The following is a 22,621-nucleotide window of genomic DNA, read 5'->3' on the forward strand; positions in this document are numbered from 1 at the left end:
TGCCTTACTGAGCAAATGTTATTCCTTCCTTCCTGACAGAATTTTTTAAATGGAGCTAAGCACTGATTGCTATATTTGTGTGTTTCTAGAAATCTTTTCAATTAAAATAGATTTTCTCTCAGCCTATCAGAGTTTGATACTCCCACTATTATCACAGAAATTATATAATACTCTTGAAAATGTACCATTATAGATTTAACATTTATGAAAAAGACATTAGGCCAGATTAGGAATAGTCTCCCAGGAACTTAATTTATCACAAACTTTTAAAAAGCAAAAGGAAGAGTTCCCTTTGTGGCTCAGCAGGTTAGGAACCTGACTAGGACCCATGAGGATGTGGGTTCAATCCCTGGCCCCACTCAGTAGGTTAAGGATCTGGTGTTGCCACAATATAGATCACAGACTTGGCTTTGATCAGGTGTTGCCATGGCTATGGCATAAGCCAGCAGCTGCAGCTCCGATTTGACCCGTAGCCTGGGAACTTTCCACATGCTGCAGGTGAGGCCCAAAAAAGAAAAAGAAAGAAACAAAGAAGGAAAAAAAAAAAGCAAAAGGAGGCCGTTGGCTGTGACCATGTCTATCTCTCATAAATGGTGTAGTTATTTCTTTTATCAGGTAGACTGTCTCCTCTCCATCCCCCACCCCCAACAAAAACTGTAGAGATTAGGGTTTTGTTGTTGACATTGAATTTTATTGTGTATCCTTTTTTGTCCTTTGTTGCTTTTTGCCTTTATTTCTGTTTTGCCTCTAACTAAAAAGAGTTTTGATTTGCAGGTGAACTCTTTAGACAGAGGCTAAATGCTGCTGATATTGTGGCACCAGAACCTCATGATTTCTGTGCAGAAAGACCAGTTGATAGTAACGCAGAATTTTCTTATTCCTTACTGATCACAGAAAATGAGTTTTGGCACAAAACCTTGAAAGTCTAACAACAGACCCATGACCTCTAAAAGCAGGCATTTAATAATTTCTGAATATTCACTATTCAATAACAGTATAATCACTGGAAAGCAATATTACGTTGTACTTCTTATGACAATCTTATAAACCCTGGAGTAATTAATTGTGAATCATGATTTTTGTCTTTACACAGTTTTCTTACTAATGGAGAATAATTCAGTATCAGATAGATTTTTCTGTCTTTTAAAACCAGTAGAAAAACTGAAGCTACTTTTTTTTTTTTCCCTTATGTGAGGACAGAAGCACTCATTGGCAGAGATGGAATTTTATAGTATTTCATGGAACATAAAATTGGCAGGGACTTCAGAGAATTCCATGCCACGAATCTAAGCATTACTTGCCTAAACCATCTGTTAATTGTATTTTATACATATTAAGAAGCATTGAAAGTATAGATATGGTTGTGGATAGTCAGGGGACATTACTGAAAATTAAATATCATTTCACATTAAAATATGAGATCCTTTTTCCAGCCTAGAACATATGGACTATATTTCAAGAGAAGTACAAGTTGTACACTAAAAATGAAATGAAATTCAAGAAAGTTTTGGATAAATTCATGTGAGTTACAAAGAAAAATTAGGGAAGCTTAACATAGATATTCCAGCATTTAAGGTTTAGAGTCATAGAGGGTAATAATGCCTTCTGCACACATCCCTAATGCTGCAGACAACTGCCTGGGAGGCATTGATCTCACATAGGATGGCTTAAACAGGTTATTTTGACAAGAATGGAATGTGTCATGGACAGACCCCTCCCCACCCCAAAAAATTTTTTTAGAATATTTATGGGGAAGAACCAATGATAATCAATCTGCTGGTATTGAATGGGGCAAAATAAACTGACTCTATGAAATAGGTATGAAAATATCCTTTTACTATCCTCAAATCCCCTGATTGATAGTTCCCACTGTATGTTCTATGAATCACACAACCATACTCACTGCTTGTCCTCCCCTTTGGTAATCTCTAGACAAGGGATGGAAACCCTAGTCTTGCTTCACAGGTATTATACTTTCACTTGAAAATTCAGTTGATAAAGATATTTAAGATCAGGAGGTACCATTGTGGCACAGTGGAAACGAATCCGACTAGGAACCATGAAGTTTTGGGTTCGATCCCTGGCCTCGCTCAGTGGGTTAAGGATCCAGTGTTGCCATGAGCTGTGGTGTAGGTCGAAGATGCAGCTCGGATCTGGCATTGCTGTGGCTGTGGTGTAGGCCAGCAACTGTAGCTCTGATTCGACCCTTAGCCTGGGAACCTCCATAAGCTGCAGGCGCAGCCCTAAAAAGAAAAAAAAAAAAAAAGGAAAATTTAACATCAAATTTTTTTTTTAAAACCGAAGAAATAGTTCAGTGTTTCCTGGGTCTTTGAAACATCTCCTAACTTTAAGCGGTTTTAAAATAGAAATGTTGAGTAGTTCCTGTCTTTTAACTCCGGCCTATTTTATTCTTCAAAAGGCAGTTTCTTATCCTCTGGACATTTTCTAAATGCCTGCTTATTTTATTTTTTCTCCGCATTACTCCCTTTGATCTAATAAGCACCCCTGAATGACTCCTACTAGTGAGAATGTGACTGTTGCTAAAAGTGAGTAATATACTTGACACAGTTCCTTGTTTTTACAAGTGGAGAAGCATGAATATTTAATGGATCTTTGCACAAAGAAATAAAGTAACATAAGGCTTGAATGCTTGCTTTTTCCTTCCGTTTACTTGTCTTTCGGCTCAAAGAAAATATTTTTAATCTGCCATTATTTTCTTTAATGTTGTACTTAGAACCATATTTTCATTAAGAATATTGAATTTCCCACTTAGGGGAAACTATTTCAATACTAAATTATGGATTTTTTTAACCCCACTTCCCTGTGTTTGACAAATGCAGAAAATACCATGAGAATTAATTATCTAGTGTATACTTAAAACTAACCTTTTGTACTTACATTATGCTGATTTCTGGAGAGCTTTTGTAAAAATCTATTTCAGACTGTCAGAAAGATTTGAGTTTCTTGTCACTGCATGAGTGGAAGAAGCACTGTTTTTTTTTTTTTTTTAAGATTTAGTGAATGAAATGTCTCTAATGTGTTATACATTTAATTTATAGCGCAATCAATTGAGCAGCGACTGATGAAAATGGATCACACTGCAATCCACCCACATCTACTTGATATGAAAATTGGTCAAGGCAAATACGAGCAAGGATTCTTTCCGAAGCTACAGTCTGATGTCTTGGCAACAGGACCAACGAATAACAAGTAAGCACATCCTTGAGTAGTTAGTTGAAGGAGTGAATGAAGGTGCAATGCTCTGCACCTCTAATGAGAAATGCTTAAACATTTTATCAATCTCATTATTTTTTCGAAGACCAAAGTAACCCATTTGAAATATGAGTTGACACTCAATGACTTGTCGACTTTAATTCCATCATGTAAGAAAATCCAAAGACTAGAGAGTTTTTTCTTAAGTGATGTGCGCTTGGGAATAGTTTCATTTTAGATGCCTATGTTGAAGTTTAATGCTAATACTCTCTAAAGGAATTAGAAAAGTTATACTTTTACCACCTGTGTTAGTTTCCTAGGACTGCTGTAACTAAGCACCACAAACTTGGTGGCTTAAAACAGTAGAAATTTATTCTTTGACAGTTCTGGAAGCTAGAAGTCCAAAAATCAAGGTATTGTCAAGGCCATGCTCCCTCCAAGGCCTATTGGAGAGGAACTGTTCTTGACTCTTCCAGCTTCTGGTAGCTCCAGGCATTCTTTGGCTTGTAGTAGCCTAACTCCAGTCTCTGCCTGCAACTTCGTAGCTACCATCCCTCTATGCCTCCCTGTTTAAATTTCTCTCTTCTTATAAGGACAGCAGTCATGTTAGATTAGGGCCCACCCTAATGACCTCATTTTAACTTGATTACATGTGGAAAGACCCTATTTCCAAATAACATTCCTAGGTATTGGGAGTAAGGCTTCAACATATCTTTTAGGGAGACATACTTCAACCCATGACACCATCTTTATACTTTTAAGTATCAAGTGCAGAAATTATGAAACAACCAAAAATAAAGATTAAACCCTGTCATTATGGTAGATGATTCCATTCAGAAAATATGAGTATGATTAGAATTGAAAACAGTTGTTTGGGTTTAGGGAAATTCTTGATTTTAGGTAAATACAAGTATTTTATTAACAAGTATGTAATAAAGAAGGATTTTACAAGAAAATAATTCAAAGCAGGGTAGGAATGGTATGTTAGAAAGAAAGCTCTGAAATCAACAGTTCTGGAATTTAGTTCATTCCTGACCACTACCCAGCTTGGGATCCTTAGACAAGTGGGACTCATTTCCTTCTTTTCTCATCTGCAAACACTCTGACATTCTGTGATTTTATTGAAGAGTCTCAGAGAAGGAAAGGGAAAAGCCAGGCAGTGGCAAAGAAATGGGATAGAAGATTGTGGGAGACACTGGGTACACAGAATGGCACTGACCAACCAGAATTGTCAGGAGGCAAGTATAAAATCAGTGAGGGGAATGAGACAGTGGAACTATGCCCTTTATCCTGTATAGTGCAAACTAAAACGTAATTTGAAGGTTCTTGAAAGATGGCTTACAAGTATGATATTTCTGTCTCCCAGATGATTTGCTGAGCTGTGTGTTACACAGTTTTTGGTCCTTGCTTATTTCCCAAGATACTTGCTACGATTTTATTGGTCAGGAAAAAAGAAAACTTAGTAAATTATCTTTATCACATGTGATGGTGTTGCTTGATTTGATTTAATAAACACTGTACCCTAAGTATTGTGCCATCTGGAATCTCTTGAGGTTCATATATGTGTGGTAATATTTGCGAATCCTTGTTTCTACTGTTAATGTCCTATTTTTAATAACCAGAAAGGAATGAAGCCCTTACCATTTTCCCAGCTGCAAGTGTTCCGTTAAATATGTTTCTGGAGTTCCCATTATGACGCAGTAGAAATGAATCTGACTAGTATCCATGACGAGGTGGGTTCCATCCCTGGCCTCGTTCAGCGGGTTGGGGATCCGGCGTTGCCATGAGCTGTGGTGTAGGTCGCACGTGCAGTTTGGATCTGGTGTTGCTATGGCTGTGGTATAGGCTGGCAACTGTAGCTCCAATTCAGCCCCTAGCCTGGGAACTTCCATATACCATAGGTGTGACCAAAAAAAAAAAAAAAAAAAAAAATTCTGAAATGTGTCAGAATTATTGATTCATTTAGGTCTACATGTGAGAAAACTACAGTGATGGCAAATACATCAAAGGAAAAAAGATGTATGAATTAAGGAAAACAGTTACAGTAGCATATACATTGCTGTTTCTTTTCCTTTTGGAGTCTAATACCGGCATACCTTTGAGATACTGTGGGTTTGGTTCCAGATTACCACAGTAAAGTGACTAGCACAATAAAGGAAGAATTTTTCGGTTTCCCAGTGCATATAAAAATTATGTTTACACTATGCTGCTGTCTATTAAGTGTGCAATAGCATTATGTCTAAAAAAAATATATAGATATCTTAATTTAAAATACTTCAGTGCTGGAGTTCCTGTCGTGGCTCAGAGGTTAACGAATCTGACTAGCATCCACGAGGACACAGGTTCAATCCCTGGTCTTGCTCAGTGGATTAAGGATCTGGCATTGCTGTGAGCTGTGGTCTAGGTCACAGATGCGGCTCAGATCCTGCATTGCTGGTGTAGGCCAGCAGCTACAGCCCCAATTCGACCTCTAGCCTCTATGCCACTGGTGCGGCTCTTTTTAAGAAGCAAAACCAAAAAACACTTTAGTGCTTAAAAATACTAACCATCATCTGACAACACAGGTTACCACAAATTGTCAATTCGTAAAAAATACAGCATCTTCCAAATTCCCTTGTGGCTCAGTGGGTTAAGGATCCAGTGTTGTCACTACTATGGCTCGGGTCACAGCTGTGGCTCAAGTTCTGTCCCTGGCCTGGGAACTTTAGCATGCTATGGTGCAGCCAAAACAAACAAACACACACACACACAAAACAAAACAGTATCTTTAAAGCACAGTAAAAATGAGGTAGGCTTGTATTTATCACTATAAATATCCACCTCCTTTCAAATCTGAGTCAGAAAGTTTGGAAATTTTCATCACTGCTTTACTCAAAATAGTTATTATCCTTCCATGTAGCCCATGTTTTCCTACTTTCAGAAAGCAGTGCCCTTCCTGCCAGTTGAGCCTTCTGTATGCCAAAAGAATATTGATTGTGGAGGTGATGCTGCTGATAATAATAGCTAATATTATTAAGCTAGTCTGCACTAGCTTCTCTGCTGACTGCATTAAGTGTATTAGCTCATCATCCTTATTACAAACGTATCCCTACTGATGAAGCCTGTTGTTTCACCCATTTTTATGATTGGGGCTCAGAGATAGTCAACAACTTGCTTTCAGGATCACATAGTTAGAAAGTGGTAAAAATAGGATTCAGACCTACGACTGCTGATTCAGGGGCCCAAGCACTTAACCATTATACTGCATGTACTTCTGGCTGTTACTCTAATATGAAGGTGACATGTGATTACTCTTAGAGTTGGATATTTTGCTTTGGTAGCCCCCCCCCCAAAATTTTGAATAACCTAAAATATTGAACACCTGTCGTATCAATCTAATGAGGCCTTTCAGAATGAAAGAGCCCTGACATGCCTCCCTTCTGCCTCACTGGGCTCGGTTAAGAGGGGGGACCCAAAAGAAGGTAGGATTATACTTTGAGAAGCAAGATACATTCTCAGGTGCCATTGTCCCTCCTGAAGAGCAAAGTAAAGATTGAGATTATGTAGCCTAACCCTGAAATGGGGCCATTGTTACATGTTGGTAAAAGTACAAGCTTGGGTTAGTGGCAAGGTTAGGATTATAACCCAGGTCTCCTTTATTCCTTGCATCATGTTCATGATGTCTCATTCATAAAGACTGTGGAAGTCTGGAAAATCTTCACCATCAGTATTCTTGTACATAATTTGGGAATGGAGCACTATGCAGTAAAGAAAAAGGTTAATTTTTGAAAAGCTTTATTTGATTGAACTCTTATTTAAATAGGCTATTTTAACTTTAATGAAGACTATAAACAGGGAATAGTTATGTATTCAGAATGAAATCTTCCTCTCTTACAGATAATGCAAGTGAAGCCTTGGGGAGGAAATTAGCAGAGAGAATTTAATATGCTGATTACAAGGCAGAAATAAAGAGCTTATGACTGAAAGTTTTACCTGATTTACCTTAGTTAATTTGAAGTTTCATGCTCCACTGAAGAGCTATCTCTGCTTTATAAACACTAAACTTAAAATGTGCTAAAAGATGCTGACCCTTATCGATTCATACGTTCCAGATGAGTGTAATAAATACCATAGGCTATTTTTCTGAAGTGGATAAGTTTATCATCAGTACAGACTAGTCATCAGCTTAATCAATTTTTTTCTTGTGTTTGTAAAATATCCTAATTTTTAAAATCACTTTGATATGGGTAGACTATTCATTTACATAGTTTTTATTTTCTTTCAGTAGCATTAGAGTACTTATTCATTCACTTGGCAAATATTTATGGAACCCCTGCTATATGCAAGGCACTGTCCCGTTCATTGGGAGTTTAGCAATGAATTAAAATAATGAAAATCTCTGCTTTCAATATGAGGAAGCAAACAAGACAACTTAATATGTAAAATAGGTAACCTGTCAGAAAGTGATAAGGTTTGTGAAGAAAAATAAAGCAGGGAAAGAAGTATAGGGACTGCTTAAGAGGGAAGATTTCAATTTTAAAATCTTACTGCTGTATTTTATTGCTTTCAATCTTATATAATCTCAAGTTTTCCCATTTCCACACAGAGCCCCAAGCTTTACATTTTCGACTAGATTACAGTCTGAAAGGGAAAAAATCTCAGAACTAATTAGAGGGTAAAGGGATCTATAACCATGCCTATGCAAATGGTTGATCAACTATTAGAATTTCATATGCTACTTACAAAGCAGAAGCAAATAAGCTGTCTTTAGTATTTCAGCAAATGTGATCACCTTTGGCAAAATTATAGCTAGTAAATGATGTTTAATAATGCAAAGAATAAATGAATTACTTAACAAGACTGGGAATGTGTGGACTTCAGAGTCATTCACATGCTCATTTCTATGTTTTGAAAATAAAACTAGGGAGGTCCTGTTGTGGCTCAGCAGGTTACGAACCTGACTGGTATCCGTGAAGGTGCTGGTTCAATCCTTGTGCTTGCTCAGTGGGTTAAGTAAGTATCCAGCATTGCTGTGAGCTGTGGTGTAGGTCGCAGATGCAGTTCAGAACTGGCCTGTGCTGTAAGCCAGCAACTGAAGCTCCAATTCAACCCCAAGCCTGGGAACTTCCATATGATGCAGATTTGGCCCTAAGAAGCAAAAAAAAAAGAAAGAAAGAAAGAAAGAAAAGAAAGGAAAATTAAACTTGCCATTTTGTCTCACAGAATGAGATACAGTTACATCATGTAAGTTACCATTTATCCTTATCTTTTGTGCTTTTCCACTTCTCCCTGCCAAAAGAAATGTTCAGGCATGTGTATTCTGCTCCTTTTCTTTATTCATTATATAAGTTCATTAGCTGATTTTTTTTTTTCCCACTGTACAGCAAGGGGATCAAGTTATCCTTACATGTATATATTTTTCCCCCATCCTTTGTTCTGTTGCAATATGAGTATCTAGACATAGTTCTCAATACTACTTAGCAGGATCTCCTTGTAAATCTATTCTAAGTTGTATCTGATAACCCCAGGCTCCCAATCCCTCCCACTCCCTCCCTCTCCCATTGGGCAGCCACAAGTCTAGATTAGTTGATTTGTTTTTGTTTTTGTTTTTGTTTTGTCTTTTTGACTTTATAGGGCCATACCCAATGCATATGGAGGTTCCTGGCTAGGGATCTAATGGGAGCTGTTGCTGCTGGCCTATGCCAAAACCACAGCAACGTTAGATCCGAGCCGCGTCTGCAACCTACACCACAGCTCACAGCAACACTGGATCCTTAACCCACTGAGCAAGGCCAGGGATTGAACCTGCAACCTCATGGTTCCTAGTCGGATTTGTTTCCTGCGCCACAATAGGAACTCCTGGTGTTTTTAATCTATTTCATATTTTTACTATTTATTTGAACCACTGCCTAGTAACCCTAATTTTTTAAATCTCTGAGCAAATTTTACTATCTTACACTGACTTTTTTGCTACACAGCTGTTGCCAGAGCCTCCAGGTCTTTATACATTGTGTTACTTGTATTTTGCCCTGCCTCTTTATTTATTACATAACTTTATCAGCTGGTGTTTATATTTTTCTTTGAGGTATTCAAGAAAAAAATATTCATAGACTTTATTCAAGGAGGGCCACATTTATTCAAGGTGTAGGACCTTGCAGTGGGGGGAGATTAGACTCCACTCTGAATACTGCATTGCCAAGTGGGAATTTATCACCAAGGAGCAGAGTGGAGATCAGTGGATAGAAAATTCCTAAAAGGAAACATCAGGGATGAGGGGGGATTCTGACTAAGATGACCTAACAAGGATTCTTGCTGAAGGCCAGCCTGGGTGATCAGACATCACTGTGGGAGATGGCAGTGAATTCAGAACCTGATCAGAATGATCATAGAGAGTAGGGATGGTGTCGCTAAATTGACCTAGCAAGGTTCTTGCTAATTTTGCAAAGAAAGGCACAGGTGGGCTTAGGAGAAGGTTCAAGAGTCTGACTAAAGTTTGGTCAAATAAAGAATTTTTATCAGGGAGTTCCTGCCGTGTACTCAGTGGAAACGAATCTGACTAGTATCCATGAGGACACAGGTTTGATCCCTGGCCTCTCTCAGTGGATTAAGAATCTGGCATTTCCCTGAGCTATGGTGTAGGTCGCAGATGCAGCTGTGGCTGTGGCATAGGCCAGGGGCTACAGCTCCGATTAGACCCCTAGCCTGGGAACCTCCATATGCTGTGTGTGCGGCCCTAAAAAGAAAAACAAAAAACAAAAAACGACTCTATCAGTTTCTTGATATACTTTCGTTCTGGATCTTTTCAGTCACCCCCAGTTCTCTTTATATCCTTTTTACAGTCTTTTATGGATTTTGCTTTAGGGACATTTCCAAGGATTGTACCTAAAAAATCTGTCTCTACAACTCTGAACATTTTTTTCTCAATATAAACCTTTTTTTTTTTTTTAAACTATCTTAAGAGGGTCTGCCTTTCTTTGCCACCACTTTTATCATAATTATCCAGTCTTCCTCTAAATAGCAGACTGAGGAGTTCCTGTTGTAGCACAGCGGAAACAAACCCAACTAGGAACCATGAGGCTGCAGGTTCGATCCCTGGTCTTGCTCAGTGGGTTAAGGATCCGGCATTGCCATGACCTGTGGTTGTAGGTCATAGATGCAGCTCTGATCCCGCATTGCTGTGGTGGTGGCTGTGGCTGCCAGCTGTAGCTCCAATTAGACCCTTAGCCTGGGGGCCTCCATATGCTGCAGGTGTGGCCCTAAAAAGTAAAATAAATAAATAAATAAATAGCAGACTGAGATGAGATGATTTATCAATTTGATACCAAAAGCATGTATAAATTACTTAAAAAGCAACAAAAGAAGCAACATTCTTATTTAAACTTTTTGTAAATTGGATATTTTATTAATAAAAAAATGTTTAAATAGTGAATTGTCACTAAGGTAATAGGACTTTAGTGAATGGCAGAAGTATAAATTCATTTCTTAACTTGTATATAGCTCTATGCTGTCAGGGACACACTCAAGAGTAAATATTCCTGGAATAGTGCAATGAATACACAGTCATGGGGACAATAAGTCAAGACCCGAGAAGTCTTTTAAAATAGTTTGATGTATGAAGGAAACATAAGTGGAACACTCTTTGACATAAATTGTGGCGGTATTTTTTTGGATCTCTCTCCTAAAGCAAAGAAAGTGAAAGCAAAAATAAACAAGTGTGACCTAATTCAACTTAATAAGCTTTACATAGCAAAGGAAACCATTGACAAAACAAAAAGACAAGCTACTGAATGGGAGAAAACATTTGCAAATGATATGACCTACTGATAAGGGATTAATATTCAACGTGTATATATATAAGCAACTCCTACAACTCAACATTAGAAAAACAACCCAGTTTAAAAAATGGGCAGGAGTTCTTGCTCTGGCACAGTGGGTTAATGATGTGGCTTTTCTCTGTGGAGGCACTGGTTTGATCCCTGGCCAGATACATAGGTTAAGGACACAGCATTGCTGCAGCTGTGGTGTAAACCAAAGCTCTGGTTCAGATTCAGTCTCTGGCCCAGGAACTTCCATATACCACAGGTGAGGCCAGAAAAAGAAAAAATGAACAAATGAAAAAACTGCGTATGTATTTGGAGTTTCCACTATAGTACAGTGATGTAGGTCACAGCTGTGGCTTGGATCTGATCACTGGCCCAGGAATCCATATTCCATTGGGTGGCCAAAAAATAAATAAATTTAAAATAAATAAATTAATTAAAAATAAAACTACCTAGGAGTTCCTGTTGTGGCTTAGCAGGTTAAGAACCTGACACAGTATCCGTGAGGATGCAGGTTTGGTTTCAATCTCTGGCCTCAGTGGGTTAAGGATCTGGCATTGCTGCAAACTGGGGCATAGGTTGCAGATACAGCTCAGTCCTATGTTGTTGTGGGTGTGGTGTAAGCCTGCTGCTGAAGTTCCATTTCAACCCCTAGCCTGGAATCTTCCATATGCTACAGGTGTGGCCATAAAAAAGAAAAAAAAAAAAAAAACCACCTATAATGCCATCACCATGAGTTTTATCATTTGGTATTATGCTCTTCTATTGCATAGATCGTATGTGTGCATGTCCATACTTGTTTTATATGTTTCTGTACAAATCCAGAGAATTTTTTATAGTGTTGTATCTTGCTTTTTCATTCATTATCGTACCATTCATTATTCTTCCATATTATTGATATTCCTAGTAACTTAATTTTTAAAAGACTATATGATCTTCCAATGTATAGCACCCCTTACTGTTGACGTTTAGGTTGCTTTGAGTATGTTTACTTGATTCTAATTAATTGTTGCTTGTGAGATTTGCTGTTAATTCAGAAGCTTTATGAAAAAGTTACACATTAAACATGTATATGGTATAGAAGAGTCATTCTAGTTTCAGGACCATTTAAAAGCCAAAATTTGATTCTTAGAATAAAGGAAACACAGAATTGATTATTGCATATGTGCTGTGATGAATGGCTATAAACCTAAATGTTAGACTATGTCTCTGCTTACATTTATTTAGGGTGTGTTCATAGAAGGGGCAGGTGGTATAGTGGACTTTGCCAATGAAATGCCTAACAAACTTGATACCAGCCCTTCAAGCATTTGTAGTAGAGAAGATTGTATAGAAAATAGAGATAAGTAATTGTAACACCCTGTGATAGCTACTGCAATTGGAGAGTATAAGAGGGGTAGCTAATTTAGATTTGGAGGAATCCTAACTTTCTATGGGGCATCTGAAGCTCTCTGGAAGATGAATAGAAGTTGGGAGAGAACTTCATCCTCAGACATGAGAGAGTTTATCCCATTGGAAACACTGAGGTGGTTGAAGATAACGAGTTTTAAAGTAGAAAGAGTGATCATCAGAGAGTTTGAATAAGCTAAGAATTGAGTGATAGCCATTGGATTGGCAGGGCTATAAATGGATTTAAGAGCATTTTCAGAAGAAGCTGATTTGAGATAAAAGAGCCAATAATAAATAAGTAGAGACCTTACATCTAGCCTTTTCTTGGGAAAAAGACAGTCTTTTCAGCAAGTTGTGCTGGGAAAACTGGGCAGCTGCCATGTAATCAGTGAAACTGGAACACACCCTCACACCATGCACAAAAATAAACTCAAGGTGGCTTAAAGGCTTAAACAGGAGTTCCCGTCGTGGCGCAGTGGTTAACGAATCCGACTAGGAACCATGAGGTTGTGGGTTTGGTCCCTGCCCTTGCTCAGTGGGTTAATGATCCGGTGTTGCCGTGAGCTATGGTGTGGCTCTGGTGAGCTGTGGCTCGAATCCTGCTTTGCTGTGGCTCTGGTGTAGGCTGGTGGCTACAGCTCCGATTTGACCCCTAGCCTGGGAACCTCGTATGCCGCAGGAGCAGCCCAAGAAATAGCAAAAAAAAAAAAAAAAAAAAGACTTAAACATAAGACAAGACACCATCAAAGTCCTAGAAGAGAACATAGGGAAAACATTTTCTGACATCAACCTTACAAATGTTTTCTCAGGTCAGTCTCCCAAGGCAACAAAAATAAAAGCAAAAATAAACCAGTGGGACCTAATCAAACTGACATGGTTTTGCACAGCAAAGGAAACCATAAAAAAACACAAAAAGACAACTTACAGAATGGGAGAAAATAGTTTCAAATGATGCAACTGACAAGGGCTTCATCTCTAAAATATTCAAACAACTTATACAACTCAACAGCAAAAAAGCCAACGACCCAGTTGAAAAATGGGCAAAAGACCTGAATAGACATTTCTTCAAAGAAGATATGCAGATGGCCAGCAAGTACATGAAAAAATGCTCACCACCACTGATTATTAGAGAAATGCAAATCAAAACTGCTATGAGGTACCACCTCACACCAGTCAGAATGGCCACCACTAATAAATCCACAAATAACAAGTGCTGGAGAGGATGGGGAGAAAAGGGAACCTCCTACACTATTGGTAGGAATGTAAATTGGTACAACCACTATGGAGAATAGTACAGAAGTACCTTAGAAAACTAAATATAGAACTACCATGTGACCCAGCAGTCCCACTCTTGGGCATATATCCAGACAAAACTTCCCTTGAAAAAGACACATGCACCTGTATGTTCACTGTAGCACTATTCACAATAGCCAAGACATGGAAACAACCTAAATGTCCATCAGCAGATGATTGGATTAAGAAGATGTGGTATATATACACAATGGACTACTACTCAGCCTTTAAAAAGAACAAAATAATGCCATTTGCAGCAACATGGATGGAATTAGAGACTCTCATACTAAGCGAAATAAGTCAGAGGAAGACAAATACCATGTGATATCATTTATATCTAGAATCAACATATGCAAATGAACCTATCATTTATATCTGGAATCTAATATATGCAAATATCACAAATGAACCTTTCCACAGAAAAAAAAATCATGGTCTTAGAGAACAGACTTGTGGTTGCCAAGGGGAAGGGGGAAGGAGTGGGATGGACCAGGAATTGGGGGTTAATAGATGCAAACTATTGCCTTTGGGATGAATAAGCAATGAGATCAGTGGGAACTATATGTAGTCACTTACAATGCAGCGTGATAATATGAGAAAAAGAGTGTATATATGTATGTGTGACTGGATCACCTTGCTGTACAGTAGAAAATTGATAGAACACGTAAACCAGCTATGATGGAAAAGATAAAAATCATTAAAAAGATAAGATAAACTTTTCTTAAGAAATTTTACATGAGAAGCATGAAAAAACAGATTTAGATGTAACTGTTGAGTATTGAGAGAGAGATCAGCTGAAGAGCAATACTCAGTACAGAGAGAAGAAGTGAAGATAACAGCACAAGAGCTTTCTAATGGAGCAGGGTGGAGAAGGCAAGAGAAAACTAACTCGTCAGGGGTCCTGGTGGAAGAACTATTTTTGAGCCGTGGCCAATATATGTTAATTATATTTTGGGATTAGAAGAAAGATGTGTATGTGCCTCATTGAAGCGGAGGACAGGAAGAGAGAGGCAAGGCTGGGTCATCAGTTGAGTGGAGGCACTTGAGGATAACATGAAAGGTTTAGAATAGGCTTTGCAGGGAATGGGGGAGAGTTGAGACGGGGAGGTGAAGTGATGCATGATGGTCATGAGGGAACTCGGGAACTGATCTACATGGATATGAGAAAGGGAGATGAGAAGGTGGTCTCCATCCAGGTTTGGTGCTCTGTTGGGTAGGTAAGGTAGAAAGGAGAGGACCAGTACAGAGAGGTGCTGTACATTTTATAACCTCAGTTAAAAAAAAAAAAAAAAAAGCATCGATTGTAGTGATGGTCACAAGTCTCTCTGAATATACTAAAGACCACTGAATTGGATGTTTTACATGGGTGAATAGTATGGTATCTATATCTCAATAAAGGTGGTGCATTTTTTTTTTTGTCTTTTTTTTTTTTTTGTCTTTTTTGTCTTTTTTTGTTGTTGTTGTTGTTGCTATTTCTTGGGCCGCTCCTGCGGCATATGGAGGTTCCCAGGCTAGGGGTTGAATCGGAGCTGTAGCCACCGGCCTACACCAGAGCCACAGCAACGCGGGATCCGAGCCACGTCTGCAACCTACACCACAGCTCACGGCAACGCCGGATTGTTAACCCACTGAGCAAGGGCAGGGACCGAACCCACAACCTCATGGTTCCTAGTCGGATTCGTTAACCACTGCGCCACGACGGGAACTCCTGGTGCATTTTTTTTAAGATTTGATTGAAAAATAGGTATTGTTGGTCTTTGGTTTTGAACAGTATGTTCTTTCTGGGCCTTTTTTTCTTTTCTTTTTTGGCTGTCCTGAGGCATGTGGAGTTCCCAGCTGCGGCAATGGGAACTTAACCACTGTGCCAGGCCAGGGATTGAACCTGCACACCAACCCTGCAAAGACGCTGCTGATAACCTCGAGCCACTCCCATTCTGTTTTAAAGACAAATGATCATGGAGTTCCCTCGTGGCACAGCAGATTAAGGATCCAGTGTTGTCTCTGCAGTGGCTCAGGTCACTGCTCTGGCGCAGGTTTGAGCTCTAGCTGGGGAACTTGCACATGCTATAAGCAAGGCCAAAAAAAATACAAAGACAAAGAAAATACAGAGACAAAGACAAGGGCTCACATTTGTTTAACATTTGTTTAACTTGCACCTTCTGTTCCTTCAGTCGCTGGGTGAGTCGCAGCGCCACTGCACAGCGCAGGAAAGACCGCCTTCGCCAACATTCCGAGCACGTTGGGCTGGACAGCGACTTGAGGGAGGTATGTGGGCTGCTTTCCTGGGATGCCTCGAAGCAAGAGCTGGGAACTAGGCTTACTTATTAGCCCAGCACGTGTCACCGTGTAGGTTCTTTTGCATTCTTCTAAAAAAAATTATTCAGTTGTATTTTAAAATAGTAATCCTTTCATACTGACTTAGAGCTGAAAACACCCTTTTTTCCATTTTTGTGGTTTTAATACATCTAAAATCAGACTCTAAAACAAGTCACTCTGTACCACATCACGTAATGGCTGACCATAGGATAAATTTTTTATCAATATGTCTCTTATAGGGAAAAAATTTTATAAGTATAGACTTTTTAAGTTTTAAGTATAATTTAAACTTAGTAAAGATATATTTGCCTGTGCTTTGGACATGACTTGCTGACACCATTTTTAGAGGTGTTTTTAAATTATTTTAAATTGAGATTTTTATGCTTTATTTGTACTACTTGAAAATAAAATAATTGCACATTTGAATGATGATAAATAATTTTTCCTTGTGATCCAAGGAAAATGCAATCAGAAGATCTGTTAACTATTTTCTGTTTTCTTAAGAACTGAAGCATAGCCTGTCTACTGCTTTCCTTTGTGCTACTATATTTCTTCTCCCCCTTCTCGTCTGCTGTGACGTTATCATATGCATGCCTGTTTTGCTTGTCTCTTTCTCCCTCTCCTTTTCTTTTTTCTTTTTTCTTTTTTTTTTTTCTTTTGTCATTGGCACTTTTCCGTCCTCTTAGCCTTCGGGGGAACTTGTGGTCTGTCAGAACTCCATGGCATTCTGGGAGTGGGATCAGGGTCTACCTCCTCCTGCACGACTTCCTAAAAAATCCTTCTCTGAGCGCTGCCTGGTATGTTCTTTGCCTGAAAGTGCTTTGCAGATGTTCCTGAATCTTGTCTTTGCTGTTTCTTGAATTATCCACACGCGTGAGTGTATATAGCTCTAGAATGCCTCCCATCACTTCATGACGTGAACTTTTAGCTCTCCACTTCCTTTGGTGATTGGCACCTTTTTGTGGTGGTGTGTGCTAATGAGAGTCATTCTGTACATGTGGCAAGTAAAACTGAATATTCGAATCCCTAATCAGTGGTATTTTTTGAGGGGGTAGGGGAGGACTAGATTTAGGACACCATTTTTCTTCCAAAGGGGAAATATATTAAATATTCACATTTTCTTTCATTTAAGCCTTTTACAAAAGTGCAGAAGTGATTCATTTCAAACAGCTTTTCTTTTGCTGCGTTTTAGCTCCACAGTGTTCTAATCTACCCTTCCTTATTCCTGGTCTGTATTTTATACGGTCAAGAAGATCAGATCATCAATATAGAATCTTAGTGCTGGAGTTCCCGTCGTGGCGCAGTGGTTAACGAATCCGACTAGGAACCATGAGGTTGCGGGTTCGATCCCTGACCTCGCTCAGTGGGTGAAGGATCCGGCGTTGCCGTGAGCTGTGGTGTAGGTCGCAGACGCAGCTCGGATCCCGCGTTGCTGTGGCTCTGGCGTAGGCCGGTGGCTACAGCTCCGATTCAACCCCTAGCCTGGGAACCTCCATATGCCGCGGGAGCGGCCCAAGAAATAACAGCAACAACAAAAAGACAAAAAAAAAAAAAAAAAGAATCTTAGTGCTAAGAGGAGCCTTTGAGGTAACTTTGTCCAACTTAACATGATTTATCTAAAGTCCAAGAGGCTTACCTAAAGTCAGCTGGACACACAAAGGCAAGGCTAGGCCCACTCTTCCTAGTAGCCCTGCACACTGGGTTGCACCGAACAGCTACTCACCTGAGGGCCTGAGTCACTTAGGACTTCTGGTGGTAGTTTTTTCCTATGATGATATATTAGAATCAATTGACTTCACTTTATAGTGGTCTCTTCACAAGCTTGTGAAGAGGGACAGGGTGTTTGTTAGAAAATTCAGGGAGAGCCTGTACTAAAGAGCAATCAGTTCAGTGTTTATTAAATAATAGGATATATTTTCATGGGTAGTTCCTGCTGCTTTGTTGGTTTTGGCTTAGGCAGAAATGAAGAAACCTGGGGGTGATTTCTGTCTGTAGAGAAATGGACTTTATTATAAAACCATTCCCCTTGTGAAAGGTTACCCTTTTTTCTCCATTTTTCATCTTAAAATACACCTTTTCCTCCAGCTGTCCCCAAAGAAAATCATGTTTTTATCATCACTTGTTTGCTGTAAAGGCACTGTTCTATTTTTGCAACATGCAGAAGCAGCCTCCTTTCTTGCTGTGAGGACAGGTCTCGAGCCACTCCTGTATCCAATCTGTGCCTGTCCATGGAATGTTGCTCATTTTGTAGCTTCAGCAGAGATGCTCAGAAGACTTTGTGCATCGCCCTGTGGTGTTAGTTCACTCTTAGCTGATACTAAATCTGCCCTGAATGTGCTGAGAGATCATGAATATGGCCACTCAGAGGACAGTCCCATTCTAGCTTGCCTTCATTCGTGAAATAGAACATAAACTTTAAACAGTGCTTAATTTTTCATCCAGTTGTTGACTTTTAAGAGTCTAATTATTTGTATATTTCAAACAAAAGAAAAACGCCAGAGGTTTCTTCCTAGCCTCTTGCCTGACTGTGTGCTTCACTCCTTTCTTTCTAGCCTGTGTATTTCTTCCTAAGCCAAGTTTGATACTTAACTCTCTGAAGAGTTGAGGCTTGGAGTGGTTCTCTCTGCATGTGCACAGGTCCAAAAGATGGAGCAGTTGAGGCTAGGGGAGAAACAGAGCTCTTTCAACAACTGGCAGTTAACATTTGTTTTTTACCAACATTTACCTCTAGTTTGTAATATTCCAAATAACATCAGTACAACCTGAAATGAGAGGAAATGCAGGTATTATAATCTCAGATACTATCCCTGTCATATCATAGATTGGTTTTTTTTGAAACTTTTGATTTCCTGCTTTTATTTATTTAAAAACTAAGCTTCACGAATTCCCATTGTGGCTCAGTGGTAACAAACCTAACCTGACTCATATCCATGAGGATGCAGGTTTGATTCCTGGCCTCTCAGGAGGTTAAGGATCTGGTGTTGCCATGAGCTGTGGTGTAGGTCCCAGACAAGGCTTGGATCCCAAATTGCTGTGGCTGTGGCGTAGGCTGGCAGCTACAGCTCCATTTTGACCCCTAACCTGGGAACTTCCATATGCCACAAGTGTGGCCCTAAAACAACAGATAAAAACAAAAAAACAAAAAGTGAAACTAACCTTCTGGATGTTTCACTAGACCTTGTTACACTTAATTTCCCTAGTGGTGATAGTTGACTCTGTCAATTTTCCCTCTTTCTTTCACCTTCTTTTTGAAAAGATTTGAAGCAGAAAGAAGTATACACAACTGTCATGACAACTAAATGCTTACAGAGTTTATTGAATTTTTAAATCTGTCCTTAAAATAATTACATTCTAAAGAAAACTGTTTGTTTTGTTAATGCTGCCTTTTGTCAGGGAGGCTAGGAGCTAAATGGATTTGTGAGTCCCTAATTGGTGGGATTTTTAACATATTGTGCCAGATTTAGCAGGTTATTTTTCTTCCAAAGGGGAAATTTATTAAATGTGCAGACTCCCTCTCATTTAAAAAATGCAAAGGATTTTACACATCTTTCTGTTATATCAAATTCTTCCCTTAAGATAGTAAAGATAGATTTCACATATGTGTCTGTGGGAGGATGTGCTGGCTTGCAGCCTCTCTCTCTCTCTCTCTCTCCCCCCAACAAACTACTGCTTTTACTATATAATTTAGAGCAATTATTCTCTAAATATAGACCTAAGACACTTAGGCTTTTTGGAGATTCTGCCCTGTAGGCCTGGTACAAACATAAGGTATCTGGATGAGCTTTTGCAGGTATCATGAAAGAAGAGAGACAGCAACTGTCCTGTGCTAATGTTGTATAGGGATTTTTTCCCCCTGCCCTGGGAGTTCACTAATCAAAGCTCAAGAGCAGAAAGGTCTGCATTTCTGTGACCCTGTCTGAGCTGTCAGTGTCTCCTAAAAAAAAATAGGATATTTCCTGGAGTTCCCATTGTGGCGCAGTGGAAACGAACCTAACTGATATCCAGGAGGATGCAGGTTCGATCCCTGGCCTCAATAAGCAGATTGGGGATCCGACATTGCTGTGACCTATGTAGGTTGCAGATGCGGCTCGGATCCCGAGTTCCTGTGGCTGTGGCTGTGGCTGTGGCTGTGGCTGGCAGTTGTAGCTCCGATTTGACCCCTAGCCTGGGATCTTCCATATGCCACAGGTGCAGACCTTAAAAAAGAAAAAAAAAAAAAAGGCTATTTCCCCTTTCTGTTGATTGTGAAACAAGGAAAGGGAGGGATGTAGCAAACATGTCTCAGAAACAAGAGGGCTCCTCCTGCATTTGGAATACATGATACTTTTCAGAATGATCTCCTAACCTTTCTTGTGAGGTAGGTGGGCTTATTTTATGCCCATTTTATGAATAAGCACATATGCCTGAGGTCATATAATTTTGCAGTCATTTTCCAGAGCGCCTCATTTTACTCTTGTGACTTGATTAGGTTAGTGGGTCAAGTTGGACAGCACTGCAAGAGGCTAGAAGCACATCAAGTCTCTTGATCTGTGGGGAGACGAGTGGAGGACTCCAGTGATCTGAGAATCACTGGGTTCCTGGGGAAACAAACCCTGGATGTGTTATTTGGACAATCAAATGTTTCCATCCCAGCCACAATCCTGACTAATCACACCCCTGGGTATTTCCAGTAAAAAGACTGAACTAGATGAAATGCTAGTTCAGTCTTTTTATTGGGAAGTTTTATTGGGAAGTTATTCAAAATGAGTTTTTACTTGCTGTGGTTTCTGTCACTCTCATTTTCACAGGGCTAACAGTAGAGGGGGTATGAATGCCTTCTGCCTTTTGGTGTGCTAAACCTTGAACTGATGTGGCACTTACACACTTAGGGCCTTTTTCTTTTTGCGTCTTGTTGTTCCTGCACGTGTTACTAAGGTTAAGTAGGTCAGAAGAATGTCTGATGTCTATGCATTAAAAATACTCTTTAAATTTTAGAAATACATGCAAGAGGCCCGAAGTTTAGGAAAAAACCTGAGGCAACCCAAATTGTCAGACCTCTCCCCCGCAGTGATCGCACAGACCAACTGGAAATTCGTAGAAGGCTTATTAAAAGAATGTAGAATGAAGGTACGTATTATTCACTGATGTGGGACAGTGTGCATTCATGTTTACTCTATATGCGAAGCTAAGATGTGCTGAGCCAACCCCCACGTGGGCCTGCAGCTTCCTCAGAACACGTTTCCTGGGCCATACGCCTCATGTGTTCGGTACTGAGGTCATGAACCTCCATGGGATCATTGTTACCCACAGAATCAGTGACATGGGAGCCCTGCAAAGTTTTCCTCACCCTTCAGTCATTGCTATCTTCCTGTCCCGCATGAACAGATACTAAGCTAGGTAGAAGTTGTGTCAGAGATGTTGTCATCTTATGTGAAGAGCAACACTTTTTTTTTTTCTTTTTGACTGTGGCATATAGCGGTTTAATGTGGGATCTCAATTCCTAGACCAGGAATTGAACCCAAGCCATGGCAGTGAAAGTGCCAAATCCTAACCACTCTACCACCAGGGAACTCTCATGTTTTGTTTATGTCTCTATGTGCAGCTGTGTAGAACCTTATCTTTTTCCATACATGCGTGTATATACCCCTAAGGAAGAAGACCTTAGCTCTGTTGTGGGTTTGTGTATATATCTGAGGTCTCCTCTCAGCTGTCCATGTTTATCAGAGGTAACAGTACAAATTGACAAGCTCAGAACATCATTTTAGCCAACAACTTCATTCATTTATTTGACAGTCATTGCTTGTGTACCTTCTCTGCATATTCAGTACGTGCATTAAGAAAAAAAGGACGGGGGAGTTCCCATCATGGCGAAGCAGAAACGAATCCAACTAGTAACCATGAGGTTGTGGATTTGATCCCTGGCCTCGCTCAGTGGGATGGGAATCTGGTGTTGCCATGGGCTGTGGTGTAGGTCACAGATATGGCTCAGATCCTGCATTGCTGTGGCTGTGGTGTAGGCCAGCATCTGTAGCTCTGGTTTGACCCCTAGCCTGGGAACCTCCATGTGCTGCAGGTGTGGCCCTAAAAAGCAAAAAAAAAAAAAAAAAGAGGAAGGGAAAAAAAGAGGTTAAAAATTTTAACTGCCTGTTTTTATTGTGGTTTTTGCCAAAGTGCAATCAAAACTAAGTGCAGGAGTTCCTGTCGTGGCGCAGTGGTTAACGAATCCGACTAGGAACCATGAGGTCGGGGGTTCAATCCCTGGCCTTGCTCAGTGGGTTAACGATCCAGCGTTGCCGTGAGCTGTGTTGTAGGTTGCAGACACGGCTTGGATCCCGCGTTGCTGTGGCTGTGGCGTAGGCTGGCAGCTACAGCTCCGATTAGACCCCTAGCCTGGGAACATCCCATATGCTGAGGGAGCGGCCCAAGAAATGGCGAAAAGACAAAAAAAAAAACAAAAACAAAAAACTGAGTGCAGAGTTCCCATTGTAGCTCAGCAGGTTAAGAACCTGACATAGTGTCCATGAGGATGCAAGTTTGATCCCTGGCCTCACTCAGTGGATTAAGAATCCAGCGTTGCCACAGCTGCAGCATAGGTTGCAGATGCAGCTCAGATCTGGTGTTGCTGTGGCTGT

The 22,621-nt window shown here is 39.9% G+C and overlaps 1 protein-coding gene across 8 annotated transcripts in view; it reads left to right on the forward strand.

Moving 5' to 3' along the window:
• DENND5B (DENN domain containing 5B) overlaps positions 1–22,621 on the forward strand; it is a 293,655-nt gene that overhangs the window by 216,583 nt on the left and 54,451 nt on the right. For 6 of the 8 annotated variants that reach the window (XR_014803666.1, XM_084956381.1, XM_021092095.2 and 3 more), the window contains 3 exons: positions 3,060–3,210; positions 15,866–15,959; positions 20,985–21,116. Coding sequence is in view for 7 of the 8 variants with exons in the window: in XM_084956381.1 (XP_084812507.1) it covers positions 3,060–3,210; positions 15,866–15,959; positions 20,985–21,116 (377 nt within the window). In the remaining variant the exon portion in view is untranslated. Of the gene's footprint in view, positions 1–774; positions 859–3,059; positions 3,211–15,865; positions 15,960–16,696; positions 16,808–20,984; positions 21,117–22,621 lie in introns of all 8 variants that reach the window. The other 2 variants (XM_021092090.2, XM_021092093.2) reach the window with 2 other exon arrangements.

The sequence above is a fragment of the Sus scrofa genome, chromosome 5 (genome assembly GCF_054392235.1).
Source record: "Sus scrofa isolate SSC_HxYL_T2T_F1_AM1 chromosome 5, Sscrofa_HxYL_maternal_Yorkshire_Landrace_v2.0, whole genome shotgun sequence".
Taxonomy (NCBI): Eukaryota; Metazoa; Chordata; class Mammalia; order Artiodactyla; family Suidae; genus Sus; species Sus scrofa.